The sequence below is a fragment of the Castor canadensis genome, chromosome 6, assembly GCF_047511655.1.
Source record: "Castor canadensis chromosome 6, mCasCan1.hap1v2, whole genome shotgun sequence".
Taxonomy (NCBI): Eukaryota; Metazoa; Chordata; class Mammalia; order Rodentia; family Castoridae; genus Castor; species Castor canadensis.
Genome location: NC_133391.1, coordinates 147155905 through 147181515, shown reverse-complemented (window position 1 = coordinate 147181515; position 25611 = coordinate 147155905). Strand labels below are relative to the sequence as shown.

Below are 25611 nucleotides of genomic sequence, written 5' to 3'. Positions count from 1 at the left end.
CCCCTCAGACACACCCTTAAGATCTCAGTATTTCTAAGAAGATATCTATACCTTTGACCTTACACAGGACTTTAGTTCCTCATGAGGCAGAGATTGGGAGGATGGCAGTTTGAGGCTAGCTCAAGTAAAAGGTTAGCAAGACCCCATTCTTAACCAACAAGCTGGACACAGTGTCATGTACTTGTCATCCTAGCTACGTGGGAGGCCATGGTTAGGAGGATCATGATCCCATCAGATCTCAAGACACCATCAGAAAAATAACTAAAACAAAAAGAGCTGAGGGCTTGGCTCAAGTGGTAGAGTACTTGCGAGGTCCTAAGTCCAAACCCAAGTACTGGAAAAAAAAAAAGGCAGAATTTGAAGGTGAGAGCAAGCCATGTCTATTTTAGGGGAAGAGAATCCAGGCTAAACATTGACCAGTTGCAGAAGCCCTAGCATGGGCATTTCTGCCCATATTTCATGGAAATGCTGTAGCCCATTTGTCAATAGTGGAGTTAGGAACATTAGGATTTCCTGAAGTTATCTGACCATAGAAACACCAGTTTCACATTGGAGTTAGAACAGAACTTACAAAACTGCTGCTTTAAAGGTGTGTTATTGTTTTACAACTCTTTCTTTTCTTCTAAAATAAGAATTTTGAAAATGTGAAAACTCTAGGTAATGTCCATTTGGGGCTGGAATGCATTTGGAGGAGAGGGAAATGAGGAGTGGAAAGAAGCCACATAAGTATGTGGGTCTCTAGTATGTTCTGCTAATAATGGACTGCCTCTTTTGGGTTTCTGTGTCAGGGTGTCCTTAGCTGGTGTATTGTGGGCGGGACATGTGGCATACACATTGACAGCTAAAAGCAGAACTGTGAAACTGTGAAGTCACATGTCATGAGTCTACCACAAACCTCAGAGAACAGCAGTTGGATCCCCTGAATGTTATCTGGTGGGCAGGATGCTCTGTATTCTCCCCAGTTTTGTTGCACTAAAGAATGTGAGACCTTAATCTTCAGAGGAACAATCCTGTCTTTGTTGGACAGGATTTTTGTCCTGTCTTTATTTCCTCGTAGTTGTCTTCAGTATTGAGATTTGAAAGAAATATGAAAATTGTGGCCTTTTCCCCAATTTCTGCTTTTTAATCCATTCAGGACATAGTGCTTTACACCTCGCAGCCAAGAATGGCCACCTGGAATGCATCAAGAAGCTCCTTCAGGTAAAGCAGTGATAACTTATAGTTATACCTGTGTCATTTTTAAATTTAGAGGTAACCTTATAAAAGAAGCAATACCTGCCTCACCACACACACACTCCTTTTAATACTACCCCGCAGCCCTGCTTCCTAAGCAGCCTCATTACTGGAATGACATCCAGGGACAAGATTGCTTCCATGGCAAGTCCACTGGCAGAGAGGAGAATCCTCATCAAAATTTGGAGTTTCTTCCTGGGATCAGCTTTTTTCCCCTTTGTCCTTTTTTTTTCCCTCCATGAAGGACTTGTACCCTCTACAGAGACAATTTTTGAAAAATTTTTTCTCACACTGCTGGAAGTCTGTGCCACATGAATCTTCAGTGTGAGAATTCTCTCTGTAAATTGTTAGTAGAATGCAGTTCTTCTGGAGAAGCAACTTTTCAACCATTATTTCCTTGTATGTAACTCAATAAGCTTTTAGTTCTTGGTTCCTGTTTAAGTACATGGTTTTATTCTTCTTTATAATTTTGAACCAACTACCTGATTTGATAATCTTGCCAGGAAGTTTATAATGATCCCTTAAAGTGATGACTTCCATAAATCTGTAAAGGAACAGATTTTCATGACCCCCCCCCAGCCCCTGCATAGCAGTCCATACAGTAATGTCCAGCTGTTGCCAGTCAGAATCCAAGCTGGTTGTTTTCAGGAACAGCACAGAGCAATAAAATATGTTTGGAGTACTATCTGTCCCGTCAAGCTCTTGTCTCAGTCTTCACAAGCACTGTTTGGGACCCAGCATCTTGCTTTCATTTGGCTTTGGAATTTGAATGCAGAAATGTGGTCACATTCTTTAACTTGTCCCACTCTTGATCACACAGCTTCTTGTCTTGCATTGCATGGTGAACACTGCTGCCAACTCCAGGAATGTTTAACCTTAACAGGTCTTTGAAGCAAAATTCAAGAAAAATAGATCAATGTCCCTGATGTTGTACTATGAGGCTTCTTCCTGAAGAGAGTTAAAATAGAGCTTTTCTTACTGACCTCCTCCAGGACCAGGCTCTCAGAATAAATGAAAATCACTCACTTGACCAAGTACCCACATCTACACCCTCTCTCCTTACCTCAGTTGTGTGTGTGTGTTTTTGATTGTGTTTTCCATCTCTGTTCCCATCCTGGCTTGGCTTTTTCAGACCTTGCATCTGGCTCTGATTTTAAGGAAGATTTAACCTGACAAGCTGTAAGTCTTTGTGGGCCAGGACCAGATATTCTAGCCTCTAATGTAATTTTATATCTGGTTATGCAAATAGATTGGTTTTTCTCTGGAATCTTTGAAGCCTTTAAACAGTTCCTTGTGCTGTTCTAAAATTAGGCCAAGGCTTGGTAAGTAGTAACTTGATCGCCATTCTTCTTACCACGAAAGGACAGGCATTTCACTCTAAGGTAGCCTGTTCTTACCTCCCCAACTTGCAAATTTCTGACCTATGTTCTTTCTGAATAGTTGTTAAAAAGCTTAGTCTATACTATCCTCTTGCTGGGTCACTTCCCTTGGGTGCCAGCCTCTCTAGTCAATTGCTCACCTCTTGTCTTTGCAGCCCAGGCTCTGTTCAGTGTGCCCCCCCCACACACCACTGTCCCCTTCTCTAGTCACCCCTCCACTCTTAGCACTTAGTGATCCCTCTGGGCTCTCTAGGCCTTTGCTCTGTCAGTCTGTCTGCTGGATGTAGTTTCTGTCTCCACAAGGCAATGAGCACAAATAGAGCCTTGTGGGATTCTGCAAATTCTAATGAACTCTCTTTCTTCCTGAGTGCCAGCTAGTCCTGCCACCCTTTCTTATACTGTGTTCCCTTAGCACCATGTCTGATGTTCACCATTGAGGATAAAATGGAAAACAGAGCAGTCTCTATGCTGGTAGAGTTCAGAGTCTGGTAAACAAGGACACAAATAGACAAGTTACACAGCACTAAGAGGGAAACCAACAGGGTATGGAGAAGTGGTGGTTCAGGGAAGGCCTCATGGAGGAGGAGGTGATGCATAAACTGAGACCCCCCCCCCCCCACAAACATGCAAAGTGCCAGGGGGAACACATTCCAAGCAGATAGAATAGCAAGTGCAAAGGGTATGAGGTAGGAAAAATGCTGGTCAGGGAGGAAGGAAGGCCAGTGCATGAGTCAGGGACAAAACAAGTGAGGAGGACATGTCACAGAGAATGCAGGGCCTTGTGTGCCATGATAAGCAGACTGTAAGTAATCCTGAGTACAGTGTGAATTGATGAAGGACTTTCAAGTGGACAGCAATATTCACAGTTTTGTGTAGATAAGTGATTAAAAGGGAAATAAACAGACTGGGGTGACCGACAACTGTCCAGGTGGGGAGGTGCTGGCTTGGATTAAGGTAGAGGTCTGGAGAAGGAAAGGGGCTAGTTCAGAGGCATGGCTTGGAGAAAGGATGGACAGGATGCAGTGATAGATTAGATGTGGGAGGAGGAGAAGAAAAAAAATCAAAGGTTACTAGGTAGTTTGGTGGTTTCTGTTAGCTAGATCTATAACCATGCTGTAACTGTAAAAAGTCAGGGAGAAATGGGCTGGGTCTAGAAGAGGGGACGTTTTGTTTGCTTTTGAGATGCTTAAAGACACGACAGCAGAGATGTGAATTATGCACAGTGGGTTCCCAAGCTCACAGGTCGTATTGGTCATGTATGAATAAGAATTTAGGCTCTGACGACTTTAAATCCTGGCCCTGCGATTCAAATTATTCAATTGAGCAAATTATTAACTTCTTTGTGCCTCATTTTCCTCATATGTGGATAATAATAATACCTAACTTGGGTTGTTAGAAGCCTGAAAGCAATTCTTTCAACAGAGCTTGGCAGATGACAGCTAATACACAACACTTACTACTGTTACCATTAAGATCTGTGTTTGGGAGGCCCTAGCCTCTAGACTTCAAGATGGTATTTCAAGATGTAGATGTGAAAGGAAGAAAGCTTTAGGTAAGAGCAATAAAGAACCTTGAGGATTTGTTTTGATAAGGGAAGAGGGGTGAATAGATCAGTGGAGAAAAACCAGAAAAGGATTGGTCAAACAGGAGCTCAAGTCACTGAGAGGAGGAGTTTGGAGAAAAGAGAGTGGACTGTCACTGAGAGGTTAGTAAGAGGACAAAATATTCACTGTCATTGGAAAATGGAAGATTACTGGTGACCTGGACTAGAGCTATCACTATGGAGTCTTGAGAATAGACACCCAACTGAAGTGGGTTCAGGAGCAAAGGGGAGGCAGGGAAGCATAGATTATGTGGGTGATTCTAAAGAGAAAGTGAGTTTTATGATGGAGGACAGAGAATTAGGGTAAGGAATGACCAAAAAATAGGATCTAGACAAGAGATCTTAGCTCACGTTGGTTAGTGGTGGGGATGATCAGTGGTGATGGTGTGATGGTGTAAGGGAAAAATGCATAGCCAGTGCAGCAACGGGTGAGTTTGTGTCATGATTATTTGGACATGAGTCTCCTTTCCTTAAAGGACTGTAGTTCCCTGGAGCACAGACTTAGAGCTTACTTATATTTATGTCCTTCCTAATAAGTGACATCATACCTACCTTACAGGTAAATGATGAACTGAGTAGAATTTGTGTAGGTATTTTAGTGTATGATTTATTTATTTTTGTCTTACAGTCCAAATGTCCAGCTGAAAGTATTGACAGCTCTGGGAGAACAGCTTTACATTACGCAGGTAACTTTCATTCTTTTGTCTGTCTTCTTCTGCCATGTTAGATTTTTATTTTCTTTATTCAAGCCATTAACTTTACCAAACTATTCCTGGGGCTGATTTTTGTGATCATTCCTAGGCATTCCCATTTTGCTCAGTTTGTAACACATGTAGAGTTTTATGAAGGAATCAGTACTCCTAGAATTCATTGTCTGCCATGTAACCTGGAAGTTATGGTGGCTAATATATGCATGTGGCCACAGGTTTATCCTTAGGACCAAATGCACACACACACTAAACCAATTTAAAATTCCTTTTAAAGTTAAAAGATGGTCAAAGTACTTGTCGCTTCAGATAATGTGTGATGCAGATTTTTTGATTTGGGGATTATAAATGGATATCATATATATATTTGTCAACCTTTTGCTTTACTATCTATCACATAACTCCAAGTGGCAAATGTTAGTACTGAACTCTCAGGTGATTAGAAGTAAAATTTTCTTTTGTTGCTAGTTGTGGAAAAGCTAAGTCCTATGAAAAGGTAAATAAATCAAATGTTTGCCTACAGGAAACTGGCAGCCACTGGCTTTAGTTCTGGATAACAGTGAAATTTAGCAGTATTTTCAAACACCCCTTACTTAATCTTCCTGGCACTGTTTCTATCCCTTGACCTCAAGTGTGCTGACCTGGCAGAATGTGAACTTTTCCTTCTGAGGAGTGTTTAATGCCTTGATTGTGAGAGTATCTTTGTGAATGCTTTGGTATTTATGTTTCCTTCCTCAGTGGCGCAGGGATGCCTTCAAGCTGTGCAGATCCTCTGCGAGTACAAGAGTCCCATAAACCTAAAGGACTTGGTAAGTGCCAGGTGGGCACTAGAAATGGAAATGATGGCTTCTAGAGAACTGTGCAGTACTGCTGAGAGTCACTGAGGCTTTAGAGACTTCAGTATTTGGCAAAATTGTGTTGCTTTCCAAACTAGATTCTCTTCTGCAAAATGGTTTTATATATTATTCCTCATTGGTCCCCAAATTATCAATAATGCACTTGATATACATATGTTCTTTCATCAACCAAAATGTGAATAAAACTTTCTCAATTTGTAACAGTAAAAAAATATCTAAATAGAAATTCTGTTATTTTCTTTCTGCATCCCATATATTACTTTGGATAACTTCTGGTTAGAACAAATTTGAAAACCACTTCTAACACATTTTAACCTCATTTGGTTATTTTGAGAATAAATTGACATGCCTATGGCACATAGTTTCACTGATGGAGATGTTGTGGATGACTTAGTAGACTGTGTAAATAAATTTATACTCTCTGAATCTTAATACAGGATGAATATTCCTAATCCAAAAAAATCCAAAATGCTCCAAAATCTGAAACATTTTGAGCGCCAACATGGTGCCACAAGTGGAAGCATTTCACACCATGGAACTTTGTTTCGTATACATTATTTAAAATGTTGACTAGATTATATTCAGGCCATGTTTGTAAAAAACATCGTGAACTTCATGTTTAGACTTGGGTCCCATCCCCAAGATATCTCCTATGTATATGCAGATATTCCAAAATCCAAAAAAGTCTAAAATCTGAAGTACGCCTTTAAGATAAAGCAGATGCAATCTGTACTTTATAACCAGAAATATTACAACTTTACCAAGGAGTACACCCAGAATTCATTAATTGCCTGCCATGCAACTAGGAAAAGTTATCATGGTTAATATATTCTAACTAGGGCTGGGGTTATAGCTGAGTGGTAGATCATGTACTTAGTATGCATGAAGCTATGGGCTCAGTCCCTAGCACCAAATACACACACACACACACACACACACACACACACACACACACACACACCCCAGTGTATAAAAGCCAGTTATGAAATTTGTCTAAAATTTTACTGTAAGACTCAATCCTTAAGCAGCAATTATCTTTATCCCCATTTAAAAATAAATGGACATAGTGTGACTTTTTTCTTTTGCCAGTATGAATGCTTCTACCTTAAAAATTGTTGACTGACTTGCAGGATATGTTTCCTCCACCAGCCCCTACTCCAGAACAATAGCTTTTTAAAAATGGTTTGTGTCTTTGCATCAGGCCCCTCTCACCCTGTATGTTCTTCCAGTAATTTTTCATTTGTTTTATATTGTAATATTTAAATTCTTGATCTACCTCACATAGTTTGTATACCAGTTGAGGATTTCATTTTTCCCCCACAAAGGGAATTCCAAATGCTATCATACATATGATCCATCTCTTTAGCTTGTCTTGAGTTAGTAATAAACAAATAGACTCTTTTCCTTTTCTTTCCTTTTTTTTGGTGGAACTGAGGTTTGAACTTAGGGCTTCGTAACTGCACAGCAGGCACTCTACTGCTTGAATCTTCCTCCAGTCCATTTTGCTTTGATTATTTTGGAGATGGGGTCTGTCAGACTATGTTCCTAGGCTGGACTTTACCCATGATCCTCCTGATCTCAGCCTCACAAGTAGATAGAATTACAGGTCTGAACCATTGGTGCCTGGTGACAAATAGACTGTTAATTTACATTATGTTACGATGCCTAGTAAGATTATGAAAGGGTACGCTTTCTAGGAAGAGAAGAGTAGAATGGCAGAAAATAGTTCACTGGGAAGAAATTGTTCAGAGTACATTAGGTCCTTCTGATGCCATGAGGAGAAAAGTTCTTCATTGCTCCAGAATGGTCACTCAATACACATGATGTACTTGCTTTTAGCCTTAACATACTTTCTGTTCCAGGCTCAGAGAGCAAGCAGGCCAAGAGACTGAGGGTCCTAGGGAAAGGTAAATTTGGTGAATTTCCATAAGAGTTGTGCTAAAATGTAATAGTGGCCATAAAGGGGCACAAAATAGCATGCTACACCAAACCTTAGACCAACAGTACAAGTCAGAAAAGTGTGGAAAGAACAGGGTCTTTGGTATTTGGCATTGGAGTTAAAATTAACTCTGAGTTTGTCTCCTAGGATGGAAATATTCCACTACTTCTTGCAGTACAAAATGGCCACAGTGAGGTCTGTCATTTTCTCCTGGATCATGGAGCAGATGTCAATTCCAGGGACAAAAATGGAAGGTACCATACAATTAGGCAGAAATTATATTGCTTCAGAGGTACCCACAGTCTGAATTTTTCAAAATATTACAGCTGTATTTTGGATTTGTTTTGAAGTGGTTTCAATGTCTTTCTTTTTAAATTTTCTACCTTTTCGATAATCAAAAATCTTGGAAAATTTTGGTAATCAAGAATCTGCTTGGCATTTTTGCAGTATTTCTGTGGGGATCATTGCTGACCATTAACTATTAAAGGGAATAAACCATTTCCTATGACTTTTATGCAAAACAAAAGTAAACATATTGCTTTGCTTTTAAAAAATATTCTCAACAACATACATGGTTTTAAAAATACTTGAGGAGAAAGAATACCAAGATTTGTGCCAATCATAAGAAATTCCATCATTTTGTATCAAATACTATGGAAGATTATGTTGCTTGACTATGATTTAATCTGAAGTTTTAAAAATAGCAACCACCTAATTTCATCTTGATAGCATTCCACTTTGAGTTCCCTAGATTAAGTAAAGAAAAGGTTTAACTACACTTAATCTTCCTTTCCCTTCTTTCTAGACAAGTGATTTCTTAGGAAAGAGTTCGTACAAATTGGTTAGTACAAATTTTGTGTCTTTTTTCTTTAGAACTGCTCTCATGCTGGCTTGTGAGATTGGCAGCTCTAACATCGTGGAAGCCTTAATTAAAAGGGGTGCAGACCTAAACCTTGTGGATTCTCTTGGACACAATGCCTTACATTATTCAAAACTCTCAGAAAATGCAGGAATTCAAAGCCTTCTATTATCAAAAACCTCTCAGGATGCTGGTATGTGGAAGAAAATAGCCAATGTTGTTTTAAACTTATACACTCTATTTTCCCCAAAGGATAAAGGAATTCGTGCAATATGATATATTTTATTATTCTTTTAAACATGTGCCTGAAGAAAAATGAAGTGTTAAGTATTGTTTGTGTATATATCTGCCCACCCAAAGTAGATAAGAGATTAATCATTATGGTTCTTATAATTCTTTTTTTTTTTACTTTTTCTTCTTTAGATTTAAAGACCCCGACAAAACCAAAGCAGGTATTAATCTTTGGGCTGGGGGTTCTTTCTTTCTTTTTTAATCTTTGCCCATGGGAAACTGAAAATATTCAGATTAAACTGTTTAATTAGAAATGTGATAAATGTCACTATGTCAAAAAAAACCTTTAGGACTAAAATATCTTTGAATAAGTGACTCATTGTTTTATGAGGTTGCAAATATTTTCTTAACGATTTATCTTATTTCAAAAAGCGTGTAACTTTAAACTTGCTACATACATATTTATCTTTTTCTGAAATATACTAATACTTCCCACTGGTGTGAAAAATGGTGTGGTTTAAACTCTGAGGCTGAATAACAGTATTTTAAATACTTTTAATATCACATGGACTGTAGCTGTGAAAATACTAGCTATTTAATGGGAATAGAAGATTTAGCTTTTTAGTTTAATTCAGGTTATTGTAAAATGTTGTCAGTATTACACATAGCGGAAATTGAGACATTTGCCCTGTTGTTTTGATAGTGACAACAAAAGCATGTTGTCACTATCTGTTCATGTCTGGCTGTTTTTATTTATACACTAAGGTTCTTGAGGAAATAAAAAATAGCAAATACTTAATAGTGGATTTATATGTTTACTATATTACTTACCAATAACCTTTAGAGATGAGGTTTCCTTTCCCTTGTTTGTATTTTTTAAAAAGGAATGAAAGTAATGCAGACATGTAGGAATTCCCACAGCTTTGCATTAAGATGCAAAGCCCACTGTGAATATATTATGGGCTTTAATTCCGATAGACATCCCTTATCCTCTTCTTTCCCAGTTCTCCACATGAACTTAATCTGGTTTTGTCTTATGTTTTTTTACCCTCTTGCTATGAAAGCATGGGCTATGCTAGAAAGAAAACTTAGAGCATGCATTACTTATTTTTATGATGGTAGCAGATTTTAGATCTTGATGAAGTAAGAAATGCATGAATTGTTGAGGTTTTTCTCGTTTGTTTGATGAATCCACTTGCTCAGACTTTACTAACCTAACTAACCCACCTGCATTCTTTGGACTGTGATAACTTTCAGCATGATCAAGTCTCTAAAATAAGCTCAGAAAGAAGTGGAACTCCAAAAAAACGCAAAGCTCCACCACCTCCTATCAGTCCTACCCAGGTAAAGACAAAAGCAAGGCAACAGTCAACAACCATACAAGAAGGCCATCATTTTGTGATTAGGTCAAAAGAAATGTTGTAGAACTAACCCTTAAGTACATATTTAAAATTTTCTTTAGTGGTTTTTAATTATAAATTTCAGGCCTGGGGATGTAGTTCAGTGGCAAAATACTTGCCTACATGTGCAAGGCCCCCAAGCACCACAAAAGAAAAGTAAATCGCAGTAAGAAGGATTTTGATTATTAGTTTGGAAATAGTGTTGGTTTCTATCTATCCATATCAAAAATGTAGAATTGAACAGTATCTTTTTGAAAAGCCTCATGGAAATTTCACAAAATCTTATGATAGAAACTATTCAAGATAATAAGCTTAGTCTATTTTTAGTTCCTCATATTGACAGCTCTAGTAAGGGGTAGGGGAATGAACAGCTAGTAAGACAGATAAAAGTGAATTTCAGTTGGTTTCTTAAGACATTGTTAAAATATATTTACCTTTCTACTTATATAGTTGGCTAATATTAAAAGTAGTTTGTATTTTTGAGCTTATAATTACTACCTCATAGAGGAGGAAGCTCAGAGATCTATGAGATGGCAAGTTAAAAAAACAGGCTGGGGTACCCCATAGGTTTTTTAGGTCATAGGAAAATAATCCATATCCAAATAGTTGAGAGGAGTATTTCATCTGATAAATAATTTTAAATATGTTAAATATTCTCAACCAAGAGAAATTTTGTAGATTTAAAAAACTGATTCTAGTTAATATTTGAATAAAGTTACTTAATTATTCTCTGCAAACTTTCAAAAAAGTATTTGAAGTAGCTAAAAAGACTGGAAAATATTACCCTTGAATTAACTGAAATAAAGCTACTTACAGTTAGATTTAGCTGCAGCATTGAAGAAGAAAAGACTTTGAAGACCATCTTATTTTTTAAATTAGGATACATTCATTATATGTGGGTGGGGGGATTCATAGTTACAATTCCAATTAGACTTATATTGTACATTATTTACATTTCCCCCTTTGTCTCTCCCCTTTTGCCCCTTTCCCACCCCACTTAAAGCAATTGCAAGAGGTTTTCTAGTTCTGTTTCATATACGTATATGAAGTCCATCTACCATATACCCTCACCTTAATCTCCTTCCTTCACCCTCCCCCCATCACTAGTACCCCTCCCTGGCCAGAAGGTGCATTCTTTACTGGTGGTTTCATTTTTTTTTTAGTTGAGTGATGTGTCTTCCCCAAGATCAATAACTTCCACACCACTTTCTGGAAAGGAATCAGTTTTTTTTGCTGAAGCACCCTTCAAGGTATTTTCTTTGTGTGTTCAATTTTGTTACTATATTTTAAGATACATGATAGACTTGCTTAAACTTTTACAACACTGGGCTAAATAAAATATACTTCTGAATCATTTACAACCTTTTCACCATGAGGACACCTTGATTATTTTTATTATTTGTAGAGTACTTGCTACATGAGTTCAAATGCCAGTACCACCAAGATAAAAAAAAAGAGGTGATAACTTACCTGATAACACAGTCTTATCAAATTGAGTTGATATAATAATGCCAGTCAAAAAGATGGAAACATTTGTTATTCTCTTATGTCTTAATACAACTTTTTTCTGCCTATAAAAGTATTTATTTTAGAAACTTCAGAAAATCCAATAGGTCTTATTCCACTTGGCTGTAAGTTTGGGGCTAGAAATTTTTGGTTTTGGTGGCACTGGGGTTTGAACTTAGGGCTTCATGCTTGCAAAGCAGGCACTCTATTGTTTGAGCCACACCTCCAGCTCATTTTGCTCTGAGAATTTTTAGAGATGAGGTCTCATAAACTATTTACCTGGGCTGGCCTCAAACCTCCATTCTTTCTATCTCAGCCTCCCAAGTAGGTAGGACTACAGGCGTGAGCCACAATTGCCTAGCCTCCAAAGTATTTTAAGGAAGTAGGAGGATATCTCTTTTCACTATCTATTTATCTAACAATCACTACGAAATTGTACTTTGGAGGAAATGAAATTTATAATTCTTAAAATAAAACTCAATATGTATGGGAGCAATTTATTTTCTTCCATTTTAGAATAATAAAGATAAATTTTCTTTTAACTTGGATGCACTTTAATCTGAAAAGCTTTCTATCAACTTATATTTTTCACTTTAACTACACTTTTAATAAACTCTTAAGATGAACTCCTGTGCATGGCAAGGAGGCTTGCACATTAAGGTAATATGACAGTGGCTCAAAAGAAGCAAACATTCCAAAGAATACTATCACAAATTGTGACTTTCAGGAATAAAACAGACCCTAACTTCTAAAGAAACAAACAAAAATGTAAAAAAAGATAAAAAGTGATAACTATTTAAAATGACTAAAGTTTAAAAAAACTAAAATTGCCAAGTGTAGGTGAGAATGTAGAAGAGCTAACCTCTTATTCTGTTGGTGGCAATGTAAAATTTTACAGCTACTTTGGAAAAATGTTTGGCAGTTTCTGTAAAAGTTTAGTATCTACCTAATATATGATCCAGCCATTCACTCAGGTGTTTACCCAAGAGAAATGAAAATATATGCTATACAAAATTTTATACTGAATGTTAACAACAGCTTTATTCACTATATACCTACACCAGAAATAGTCCACATGTCCATCATCAGCATGTGAATGAATGATAATGAGATATATAATGGAATATTACTGTACTGTAAAAGACTGAATTGTATGTAGTGCAAACAACATGATAGAGGAATCTTAAAATCATGTGGAATGAAAAAAGACAGCCACAAAATATCCTTACTGTATAGCATTCTATTGTAGCGATTTCAAAAATGCAAGGAAGAGTTGTGGTTGCCTGGGAAGGGAGTGAGCAGGGAATGGCTGTGAACATCTTGACTATAGTGGTGCTTCCATGGATATGCAAATGTCAAAACCTCCTCAAGCTTTAAACTTAAAATGGATGAATTTTACCTTACATAGTTGAAAAAAACAAGTACTGTCATTAAGGCTGGGGGCAGCTTTTTGTAAAGATAAGCACTTGCCGAAACTGAGTCACTTAATTTTTAACATTTGCACCTTCACAAAGCTCCTTTGCTGAAAAATGATCTCTCTTATCATTGTCTGTGGTTCATCTAGATGAAACCCAGTAATTTCTGGCAAGGTACTATGATGTTCTGAAATAAGAGTGTGTCTTTGAAGTCCTAAGATTCTTTTGCAGCATATTAACAGGTATTCAGGGACAAAAGGTTAGAGGAAGACTCAGACCAGTTGGTTGCCAAGCCAAGGCCATACAAGTCTTTACTCCCTGTAAAGTCACCTTTCCTCCCTGACAGGTCTTATTTATTGTTCTCTCTTAGGAAGAACAATAAGGTATTATTAGCAAATAATTTTAAAAGTGATAAAACTAAAAAAAATACTTTTAATATACTTTAATCAATGTATGAGCCAGATAAGTACAACTTCTATTTGACTTTATTAAGAAAGCAATCTTTGCTATCTCAAGTTTTAGAACATAGCCTAGTAAATGAGTTGTTACATAAAATTTTTATAATTTTAAATATATTTGTGTTGTACTCACTAAAATGAAATTTCTGAAAAATATTTTTAGATTATACCCTCTAGTGCTTCTGATGTTTTAGAATCATACTTTAGTAAAAAATTGTCATTTTAGTTCACTTTTAAATATCTTCTTTCCTTGAGATTTTCTAGCTGTTTTCTCATCTGCTCTCTGTAAACACAAGGAGGAAAATCAGCTTGACTCTTTGATGCAGTGCTATATTTAGGAGCATTCTTTTTATGTCATTTCTGTGTTTCTGCAGGCTGAGATTAGTTCTATACGAGAAAACAAAGACAGATTAAGTGACAGCACTACAGGTAAGAGAAAGGAGAATCTGTTTTTGTTCCTTTGACCAAACTTTATTATCTGTGTGCATATAAAGAGAGCAAAGGGCAGCCGGGGTCTCTGTGTAGGGGGGGAGTGAGAACCAGCCTGCCACCTGTCAGAGCTGCCAGTAATGCACAGGCCGATGCTCTCCATACTGCAGGAGGCCCTACCCTCGGTTTTAATGAGTCTCTCAGTTTGGATGTAAAAAGTATACTTCTATTTTCATTTGTCCCTAACTAAATGTTAGTATTTCCCTCTATTGTGAATACAGCAATAAGCTCCAACAGTACTAGTAGACCAATTACTTTGTCACCAAGAGAATGCACAGAAAACTTCCTGTCACTCTACTGTTATTGCAGATATGTTGAAATATCATTTATAATATCTCCACTAAAAATTATGGCAGTTATAGGCCCTAGTTTTATACCTTGTTATTTGGCATGTTACAAAATAAGTTTTAGATTACTGTAGTCTGAATATTTTACCTTATGCATTTAAAAACACTGTTACAAGAAGCAGTCCATAAATGTCAGGCTGTCAAGGAACAGCACTCATTGCATCTGAGCAGCAAGTTATCACACAAAGGTAAAAGGAACCTTGGAGTATAAGTATATACAGGCAAAGAGAGTGTTCGTAAATCATACACAGTCATATTGTCTTCACCAAAATAGTATTTAATGCACTGTATTGTTTAATAGTTGCTCCTAAGATTACAAATTCAAGGCCAGTCTGGGCTACAAAGCAAGACCTATGTGAGGAGAGAGAGAAAAAAGAATTTAAAAAAAAAGAAGGGAGTGTGTGTGTGTCCAACCTAATGAAGAAAGATTCCTAATAATTCATTACATATCTAAGAATGTAGTTCAGTATCTTTTGAATTAAAGTACAGTGCACAAGACTTCAAAGGCTCCCTTTTACTCCAGCATTCTCAATGTCTTATTGTGTATTTCATATGTATTTGGAGCGTTTGATTAGCAGAATTTAGAAATAATTTTTCTAACTCCTAGCAGGGATCAATGTTATAACTAAACAAGTGTTACCCTGGGGTACTTTAAAATCAATCCATTATATCTTAGAAGTACTTTTAATTTCTATTGCTTAGAATTGCAGTCATGTTCCCACTCTCTTAGTTCATTCTACCAAAATGGAAGCTCACTAGGCTTCAAGTCAAGAGGACTCAAAGCTGTGGCTTAGGCATCAGACATCAAAACAGAAGCACACTTTTCTGTAAAGAAAGATCATTTTTGCATCCATCCAGATTAAGATTAAAGTTTTCATCTCTGCATTAAATGGCTGTGAGAAAATAAAAAGCATAGTAGGAAAAAAATTACTAGTACGCTGTACTACTAATAGTATTCTGTACAATACAGAGTGTGGTCTGTAAACTATAGCCAGTCAGAAGTAATTAAGGAGTTTGTACAAGAACGTCATCCAGCTGTGTCACTGAAGCACACCATCTGTCCAGTGGATGTTTTTTTGTAGGAAGGCCTTCTGGATGAAGACAGCCATACATTGCATTAAGTCTGGACTAAGTTCCTTTCTCAGTGAGCACTTTGAGTAGCACTGTTGAGGCAGTGCTTTGGCATGGTAATTAGTACAGTGTTTAAAATTGTGGCTTACCAACAAGGATTGCAGTTGGAAGGGAAAGTCATTTCATGTTAGGGTGGTTGGTGAATGCTTCTAAGGAGGCAAAGTTTGACCTGGCTCCTGAGGATGCTGAAGAGTTATCTCAATAAGCAGGAAGTCTTGTGGATGAACAATGAAACAGTCAACCACACTGAGAATATAGGGGATGTAATGGAACTATGAATCTAAGGAACATGGAAATTTAGGAAGGATGTCGTGAGTCATGAACCTCAAAAAGCAGACCGGGGCCACACATAGAAGACCTCAGCCCAGAAAAAAGGAATAAAGGAATTTGGAGATTTTTGGAGGGAGAACAATTAAAGCACTTTAACCACAGGAATGACCCAATTCAAGTATGTTGTAGGAAGATTAGTATGATTTCTAAAATGAAATTTCTGAAAAATATTTTCAGATTATACCCTCTAGAGCTTCTGATGTTTTAGAAATCATACTTTAGTAAATAATTGTCATTTTAGTTCATTTTTATTTTTAAATATCTTAAAAACCTACATTTTTGGAGGAGTTTGAACTCAGGTCCTCACACTTGCTAAGCAAGCCCCAGAGCTACATTTTTACTGGGGAAAAGAAAGGGGCAGAGATTTGTTGGGAAGCTATTTGCAGAGTTTTCAAGGAAGGTAATAAAGTCTGAACTAGAGTAACAGGGATAAGAAATTAACCAGATTCCAGAAATAATTCTAAAAGGATTCACAAAAGTGAGATATATGAGGCAACAAGGAGTAACCTAAAACACCCAAGTGAATGGAATATTGTATGACAGAATCTGTCAGTTTCAGAATCAGTTTCTATATATTTGTATCTAGTATTGTAGTAGGAATTCCATGGTAAGGAAATGACAGTAAATGAAAACTGCTGTTCATCTATCCAGCTGATGGAGGGTTTCATAGTCAGGACTACATTAAGCCAGAAGAAGAGTGAGTTTGTTAGCAGTTAAACAGTTTAATTTTTTTATTGTTGTGCTGGGTAGGGGTAGATAGTGGCGTTTATAAAGGTTCTTAAAATATATCATACTTGAATTTGCCCCCACTCTGCCTTTCTCCTTTCCAAGGTGCTGATAGCTTATTGGATATAAGTTCTGAAGCTGACCAACAAGATCTTCTTGTCCTGCTGCAAGCAAAAGTTGCTTCTCTTACCCTACACAACAAGGAGCTGCAAGATAAATTACAGGTAGGTAAATAGACTGCTACCATAGACTATTCTGTAGATTCAAGATACTGGTTTTTTTTCAAGGGTAATCAAGTACATTTTGTTTCAAATATCTATAAATTTCCTCTTAAATGTACTTAGCTTTAAGTCTCTTATGGCTTCAAATTATTTGTTTCTTGGGCATGTTATTTGTTGTCTCTATTTCCATAAATTGCTAAGTTATATATAATTATTCTTGGTATAATATGCATAACATGATTATATATTATAAAATGTAAATATAAATATTTACAGCTATAAAATTTGTATGTGAATATGATTTACATAGAATGACATAAGACTTATGCATAAAATTTGATATTTCAATTTTTATCTAGATTAAAATTCATCTAGCAGCCTTAAGAACTTGATAGGCAATAACTATACTGTGCCTGTTGCCTCCATGGGCAACTAGAATGATAAGAAGAACAAAGGAAATTTCTCAATCAGATTTTACAAGTAAAACAATTCCAGTGTCATAAAAATGACACAAATAATGTGCCCTGTTAGAGCACAGAGTAAGCTTTATGTCCAGCTTTCATGTCCCAGACCATGTTTTTCATGGTGCAGGAGTCCACGTGCAAAATGGTCACACTGCTCAACTACACCTAAACTTCACATGACTTCCTTGGTGGCTCCACACCATACCTTTGGTGTCATTTAATTCCTTCTTTCTTTCTCAGGCCAAATCACCCAGGGAGGCCGAAGGAGACCTAAGCTTTGACTCTTTCCACTCCACTCAGACTGACCTGGCCCCATCCCTGGGGAAACCTAGTGAAGCCCCTCCCCCAGACTCCAAATCATCTTTATCTATCTTAGCACATTCTTTGGGGAAATCCACTACCAACAGTGATGTCCAAATTCAGCAACTACAAGAGACTTTGCAAGATTTGCAGAAGAGGTTGGAGAACTCTGAAGCAGAAAGGAAACAGCTACAAGCTGAACTCCAGTCCCAAAGGACAGACCTGGTGTGCTTGAACAACACGGAGATTTCAGAGAATGGCTCTGATCTCAGTCAGAAACTTAAAGAAACTCAGAGCAAGTATGAGGAAGCCATGAAAGAAGTCCTCAGTGTGCAGAAGCAGATGAAACTGGGACTCCTCTCACATGAGAGTGTGGATAGCCTTTCACATCTCAATGAGGTGAAAGTCACTGACAAGGAAATAGACATGCTAAAGCGGGACCTGCAGAATGCAGTAGAAGAAAGTGAAAGAAATAAAGAGAAAGTGAAAGAGTTAGAGGAAAAACTTGTGGATAGGGAGAAGGGTGGAGTGATTAAGCCACCTGTAGAAGAGTATGAGGAAATGAAAAGTTCATATTGCTCTGTTATTGAGAATATGAATAAGGAGAAAGCATTTTTGTTTGAGAAGTATCAAGAGGCCCAAGAAGAAATCATGACATTAAAAGATACACTAAAAAGTCACATGACACAGGAAGCCAGTGACGAAGCTGGAGACATGAAAGAGGCCATGAACAGGATGGTAGATGAACTCAACAAACAGGTGAGCGAGCTGTCACAGCTGTACAAAGAAGCCCAGGCTGAGCTGGAGGATTATAGAAAAAGGAAGTCTCTAGAGGATGTGACAGCCGAATATATCCATAAAGCAGAGCATGAGAAACTGATGCAAGTGACAAACATGTCCAGGGCTAAAGCAGAAGAGGCACTGTCCGAAATGAAGTCTCAATATTCAAAAGTGTTGAATGAGTTGTCCCAGCTCAAACAACTGGTAGATGCACAGAAAGAGAACTCTGTGTCCATCACAGAACATTTGCAAGTGATAACCACACTGCGAACGACTGCAAAAGAGATGGAAGAAAAAATAAGTAATCTCAAAGAGCACCTTGCAAGTAAGGAAGTAGAAGTAGCAAAGCTGGAGAAGCAACTACTGGAAGAGAAAGCAGCCATGACTGATGCTATGGTACCCAGGTCTTCCTATGAAAAGCTCCAGTCATCCTTAGAAAGTGAAGTGAGTGTGTTGGCATCGAAATTAAAGGATTCAGTAAAAGAAAAAGAGAAAGTCCATTCAGAGGTTGCCCAGGCTCGAAGTGAGGTCTCACAAGTGAAAAGGGAAAAGGAAAACATTCAAATTCTCTTGAAATCCAAAGAGCAAGAAATAAATGACCTTCTGCAAAAATTCCAGCAAGCTCAGGAAGAACTTGCTGAAATGAGAAGGTATTCTGAAAGTTCTTCAAAACTGGAGGAGGATAAAGACAAAAAGGTTGGTGAAATTCTATGGATTTCTAGCAGTAAGTCCTAGACCTTTTAAATATTACTGTGTTAAACATTTATAGGATGTGTTGGCACTAACCTGTCATGAATGCTCTGAGGCTCTGCACATGTCTTTATCTGTCCCCAAACCCTCATTAAGAATAGTATATTGGAGCCAGGTGTGGTGATGTGATGCGCACCTGTATTCCCAGCACTTAAGAGGATTGTAAATTTAAGGCCATTGTGGGCTACATAGCAAGTTCCTGGCCAACCTGGGCTATATAGTAAGACCCAGTTTCAAAAATAAATAAGAATAGTATATTGGAAATTGATTTTTTTTTTTTTTTTGGTGATACTGGGGTTTGAACTCAAGGCCCCACTTGCCAGGCTTGCTAGGCAGGCCCTCTACCACTAGCTTCAAACCATGATCCTCCTGATCTCTGCCTCCTGAGTAGTTAGGATTACAGGCGTGAGCCATCAGCACCCGGCTAGAAATTGATTTTTAAAAAGCAGTCTTCAGACACTTCTTTTACTAAAGTGTTTGCATATAAATAGTACATATTTGCTCTTTAAAAATCACTACTACGGTGTGGTAGTGCATATCTGAAATCCCATCATTCAGGTGAGTTTGAGCCCATCAAGTACTACATAGTGAGATCCTGTCACAAAAAATCACTTAACAGCTCTGCCATTGTTGGGGGTCAGAGGTGTGTGAAAAACGTTTGACCTATCTTTAACTTCAGCTCTTCTTTTTCAGGCTAGAATAGATTCCCCCATCTTAAGGAAACCCAACACTCCTAGACTTAATCCTGCTTATCAAACTTCCATTAGCTCCTCACAGCATAACCACTATTTTTTCTGGTCCCCATTTTCAAAGGTATATAGGAAGGGGAGGGAGGAATGTGGGGAGCAGGCAGTTTAGAGATGGCTCTGTGCAGAGAAAAGAGGGAAGTAAAGAGTAAGTTCAGAATATTTCTATATTAAGTCTGCTCACATCTCCTGCACTGGAGGCTCTGAATGACATTGAAACATTATTTATCCTTTTATAAAATGTGTCTGAAAAATGGCTTCAAAAACCTATGGGGTGTGGAGTGGTAGGGAGTGGTGTAGCAAAGTGGGAGGTTGTCTTTTAAAGTAGTATGTCTTTAAAGTAGTAAGTATCAGGGTCCTAGGACTTATTCCTAATTGTCTATGTCAGCAATAGTGGACAAGACAGATCTCTCCAAATAAAGAATGTGTCTAATCCTTTCTCTGATTTTCTTTTGAACTATAACCCCTTTAAGAGTAAATGAGGGAAATTGGCATCATAGCTTTTTTACCCTCATCCACCAAAACAACATGTGATTCGGGAGCCTTTACCTGAATGGAATCGATGTTGAGGTATTTGTTGGTTTGCCGGATTTTGTTATCTGTTTCATTTTATGTGTTTCTCTTTAAAAATTAAAAAGGAATTGTTTTAGAGTCTCAGTTGTTCCAGATGCCAATAGAAATGATTTATGTTGGAGGCCTGGAAATATCTGGATTTTTGCTTCAATATACATGCTATAACATATTGATAAGAGTTTTCCTTTCTCACTAGATAAGTGAGATGTCGAAGGAAGTCACCAAATTGAAGGAGGCCCTGAACAGCCTCTCTCAGCTCTCTTACTCAACAAGCTCATCCAAAAGACAGAGCCAGCAGCTGGAAACATTGCAGCAGCAGGTCAAACAGCTACAGAATCAGCTGTCTGTGAGTGATCTTATTTCTGCTACCTGGTTTGGGGTGGAGGGTGAAGCAGGTTACATACCAACTTCGATGTTCATCACAAAAAGATTCCCAGCCTAATGGAATGTCATATTTAAAGAAGCAGGACTGGTGGAGTCGCTCAAGTGGTAGGGCACCTGTCTAGCAAGCATGAGGCCCTAATACCGCCAAAAACAAACAAACAAACAAAAACTTGAATGAGCAATGAAGACTTCTCTGATGAGGGCAAAGGAGGAAAGCACTGGTAGAATTCCTAGTCATCATCTGCAATGAGATGGGTTGGAATGAGATGGGAGGAATCAGGAGGATATTGCTTGTCTCTCATCCACTAATATGTCACCCCTTCTCCTTTTTCTGTCATCTCTGGTATTGACAACAGCTTTTTGTATTAGGAGCCAGGATTTCTGTAGTTGTGTATCTACATATTTGAAGCTGCTTCTTGGCCCTTCTTATTCTACCCAGGGAAGCTCTTTCATATCTGTGTTGGTTTCCTATGGCTATTATAGCAAATCATCACAAACTTGACTTAAAATAACATGAATGTATTATCTTGTGATTCTAGAGATCAGAAGTCTGAAATCTCTTTCATTAGAGTAAGATTAAGGTGCTGGCTGATTCCTTCTGGAGGCTGATTTTCCAGTTTCTAGAGGCCACCTACTTTCCTAGGCTCATGCTTTCTTTCCCCATCTTCAAACCATATCACTTCAACTCTGCTTCTGCTTCCCATCTCTTTCTTCTGCCTTTTTTTTTTTTTTGGCCCCCTCTTATAAGGACAATGTTATGCATCTAAAACCTTGTACAAGTTTTGAAATTATTGTAACTACTCAGAGAATCCATAATAATCTCTCTCCATCTCTAAATCCTAAAATATATCTACAAGATCCTTATCATAGGTTCTTGGGGCTAGAATGTGGACATCTTTGGAGGGCCATTATTTAGCCTACCTAGATATCTGTTAAGGTTTTAGCAAGGGTGTGTTACATTTTCCATATGGAGTCAATAGTTGGTTTGCCCTGGACTGTCTCTAGCTTGCATTTACAAACAGAACACAGATCAGGTAAGTTTTTCAGTATAGACTTAACACTAACAAATTCTTACTTTGGCCACAAAGTACAAGTTGGTGCTAAGAACTCTAGCAGTGGTGGAATAATCTGGAGAAGATGCTCTTTATTGAGTTCTGCAAGTCATTCTGCTTTGTAGCTAAAGCATTAGTGGTGGGCTGGGACCATAGGTCAAGAGGTAGAGTAGATGCCTAGCAAAGGCAAGTCCCTGAATCCCTGAGTTCAAATCTCAGTACCACCAAAAAAGAAGAAAAGCATTAAGGATTTATATACTTACCTATATATTTGTATAACTCTAGGAATTATAATAATACTTTGTATAGCTTTTCTAAAGTTGGTATGCCAAGATGAAATAGGTTTTTTCCTCCTAAGAATAGTAACAAATATTCAGAAATGGATAAGCCTGTGAGCTCAGAGCAATTTTAGAATCTTCTCATGCTAGCTATAGTGGAAGGAATCAATTGTGTAGCATTGATGGCAGCTTCCTCATAGTTATTTGTTTTTATTCTTTAAAGTTCTCCTACGCTTGCTAATAATGTCAAATGTCTCCTTCTAGGAATGCAAGAAACAACACCAGGAAGTTGTTTCAGTTTACAGGATGCATCTTCTGTATGCTGTGCAGGTATGGAAACACTCAGTGAAGTGTCTCGACACCTAAAGAAATACAACAACAGATGTTGTCAAAACTCCCCATCATTAAACTAGTAGAATGAACAGGAGTTAGAGGAGAATCTTTTCATTGGAAAGCTTTAAAATGCCTTTTGCTTTGATTTAGATTTTGTGTCAAGAGCTTTGTGCCCTGTTCACTGGGAGCAGCCTTGTCACTTATTGAGAAATGAAGGAAGAGATGTGACTGCTGTCCCCCATCAGGAGGACCCAAGCTTTATTTTTCAGGCATAAAAATATTCTCAGAACCCCAGCACTGCCTTATCTCTGTTTGTTGAGACACTGACTGGCTGGGCTCACATTAGCAATCAAGACTCCAGATATCCTTTGCTGAGGTCTTTGGTACATCCATCCTCATCACCCTCCAGATGGATAAGAGCAGGTCTCTGACACCTCAGCCACATGGAAGTGTGAGAAGTGAGAGGGCTGACATTCCTCTGAAAGTTGGAGGGAATAAGATAAGGGCTTCATCCCTGACAGCCATCTCATTTCCCAAGGGAGAAAATGTCATTGAAGTTCTAATGAATGTCTTGTTTATATTTCTTAGGGCCAGATGGATGAAGATGTCCAGAAAGTACTGAAGCAAATCCTAACTATGTGTAAAAACCAGTCCCAGAAGAAGTAAAGTGGATTCCTTGGCAAGACACTGCCCCTTGTTGTGCATCTTTGTGTTAGATCCAGAGTTATTTGTGACCACTGCCATTGTTTTCATTCGTGGTATGCACTGTGACCTAGCATAGCTTCTTTCTTTCCAAAGGTTTCTGAGGACTAGTCCCAGGAGAAGATGCAGAGACTTCAGACTAGCGGAGGTGAACATACCCTCAGATTCCAGAACTGGAATCCACCATACTCAGAGTTTTGGTCCTGATGCTGGCAGGTGGCCACCTTCCTTGATACCTGACCGGCTGAGTGACTTCACCACTGAGTGATCGGCTGAGGCCTCCATGCAGTGACTGCCTGCTTCAATTCCTATTATTGAGCTGTGCCATTCAGCACAGTAGAGCTCTTTTTGCCTTTGGCTTCTAATCCCATAACATGATTTAATTTCTAACCAAATTAGTATGGCATTAGTTATGAAGACCCCTTAGCATGCTATCCTGTGGATTTAAAAACACTAATTCCATCTTTTTCCCTCAGCTTAGATAGCTCATCATCCTGTTTATCAATCTCACAATTTTTGATAAGCATTATTAACTAGAGTTGAACTTTAAGAACAAAAGCAAACTGTCCTTAAAAGGTTTTCTTTTTTTTTTTTAAGTAAATCATGGACATACTGCAAATTTTCTATGCAAACTTGCCTCCTGCTGTGATCCATGAAGCTCAGGAAATCCAAATATTTCAACAAGGGACAGTAAACTGTGTTTACAGCCAAAAGAAATGCCTCATAGTTCTTAACCTCAATTTTTAAAAGTATTTTTTTCTCTATAATATTTTTATTGGCCTTAAAGATGTTTTCCTATCTAAACCCCTAAACAAGTGAATTTACATTAGATTATATGAATTTACATTAGATTATATTAACAAAATATTTTTTAGGTAATCATGCTTAAGACTTTTTAAAGATGTAACTTTTCTCAAACTTTTCAGCTATACGCAAGGGCAGTTATGTGTTCCAGACTTAATATGAGCTGCCACCAATACCCCTAGGACTTCTGCCACTGTCTTTTCAGAACTATAGTGCATTTCTGAATATAGTAAATCCTCTTTTTACCCATGGAATATTTTTGAAAGTCCCAACCCTAAAAGTGCCCATAAATTAATTCTGGAAGGATGTTAGCACCAGGCTTTCAACTTTGAAACAAAACCCTGATATGGTAACATGGTGCGTAGCAAAAGTCTTGGGAGAAAATATTTCTGTTCACTTTATTTTTGGGTTAAAGAAATGTTTCTAACTTGCTTGCAGCTTCTCTATGGCATTGATCTTGAGGGACATATACAGAACACCGAACTTTTAGTATATAGCTAAAAGTGAAGGGCTCCTCTGACAGGGCCCACATATATTATAGGGTTGCCTGGGCTCAGAGGGGTGCTTGGCTGAACTGGATGATATGTTAATTTGTACTGGATATGGACCAATGACAGCAAAACAAAAATGGCTTTAAAGCTTGTTGTTGTTACTTTTCTTAAGTCATTTAATTATAGTTAAGCAGTTCCAAATATGCTTCCAAAGAAATGTGAAAGGACTTTTTGTCACAACACTTAAGAAAATATAAAACAACCTTCCTCATGCCCCCACACAGAAATGCTGCAAAGTATAAAACTTGAGACATTTTGTAGAATGCCTGACAAAGTGTAGCCTTTTATCTTGTTTCAGGATACATATTTATTACAAGTACTCTGGTTAAATATTGAAAAGTTGTATGCTGTAGTTTAGCATTTTGTCTATGTAATTTACAGAAATTATTACAGAAAATAAACTTGTTTCATTTGCATCTCTTTTGTTAATGTTTTCTGAATTCATAAGCACTTCTGTAGCTTCTGAAGATCTGTTTGATAGCAATTCAGTGGTAGGGTTTTTATATCCTGTGTGATGCTCTGCTATCTCACACCAAGTCATTCTGTCTCCCAGCTCTTGGGCTCATCCTGAGCTCTTCCCTGTCTATCAGTCACTTTGGGGCAGCTGCATCACAGCACTTTAATTGAAAAACTGCTTCCCACTTGAACTGTGTGTGTTCTTTTTTTATCTGTTTCAAAGCTTCCACTGGCTTTTTCCCCCACTTCCTTCTTTCCTTATTTTTTTTAAACTAACACATGGAAAAAGAAGAAGAATTCATATACATTTTTCCTATGCCATTAACAAGGATAATTCATTCCTGAGATAACTTGCAGCACTGAGGAGCTGGAGGCAAGAGAACAGAGACAGGCTTGGGACCTGTCTCAAAAAACAAAAGAAAAAACATCTACAGCCATGCCACCCTGAACGTGCTCAATCTCTTCTGATCTTGGAAGCCCTATTAGTACTTGAATGGAAGAAAAACAAAATACCTCTTATAAATAATAAAATACCAAATGGCAATGCAAAAGGTGCAATTAATTAAGTACTTGGCATTATTTATCATAATATAACATAACAAGGCCA

General features: G+C 37.8%; 1 protein-coding gene across 7 annotated transcripts in view; it reads left to right on the top strand.

Moving 5' to 3' along the window:
- The window catches only part of Rai14 (retinoic acid induced 14), a 143932-nt gene extending 118968 nt beyond the window's left edge, over nucleotides 1-24964 (top strand). For 6 of the 7 annotated variants that reach the window (XM_020170481.2, XM_074077641.1, XM_074077639.1 and 3 more), the window contains 14 exons: nucleotides 1136-1200; nucleotides 4844-4901; nucleotides 5661-5731; nucleotides 7866-7972; nucleotides 8592-8770; nucleotides 9001-9029; nucleotides 10066-10152; nucleotides 11372-11458; nucleotides 13962-14016; nucleotides 16716-16834; nucleotides 17536-19071; nucleotides 20641-20790; nucleotides 22423-22488; nucleotides 23080-24964. In XM_020170481.2, the coding sequence (XP_020026070.2) occupies nucleotides 1136-1200; nucleotides 4844-4901; nucleotides 5661-5731; nucleotides 7866-7972; nucleotides 8592-8770; nucleotides 9001-9029; nucleotides 10066-10152; nucleotides 11372-11458; nucleotides 13962-14016; nucleotides 16716-16834; nucleotides 17536-19071; nucleotides 20641-20790; nucleotides 22423-22488; nucleotides 23080-23157 (2687 nt within the window). In that variant the 3' untranslated portion in view covers nucleotides 23158-24964. The remainder of the gene's footprint in view (nucleotides 1-1135; nucleotides 1201-4843; nucleotides 4902-5660; nucleotides 5732-7865; nucleotides 7973-8591; nucleotides 8771-9000; nucleotides 9030-10065; nucleotides 10153-11371; nucleotides 11459-13961; nucleotides 14017-16715; nucleotides 16835-17535; nucleotides 19072-20640; nucleotides 20791-22422; nucleotides 22489-23079) is intronic. The other variant, XM_074077642.1, reaches the window with a different exon arrangement.
- Nucleotides 24965-25611: the final 647 nt, after the last annotated feature.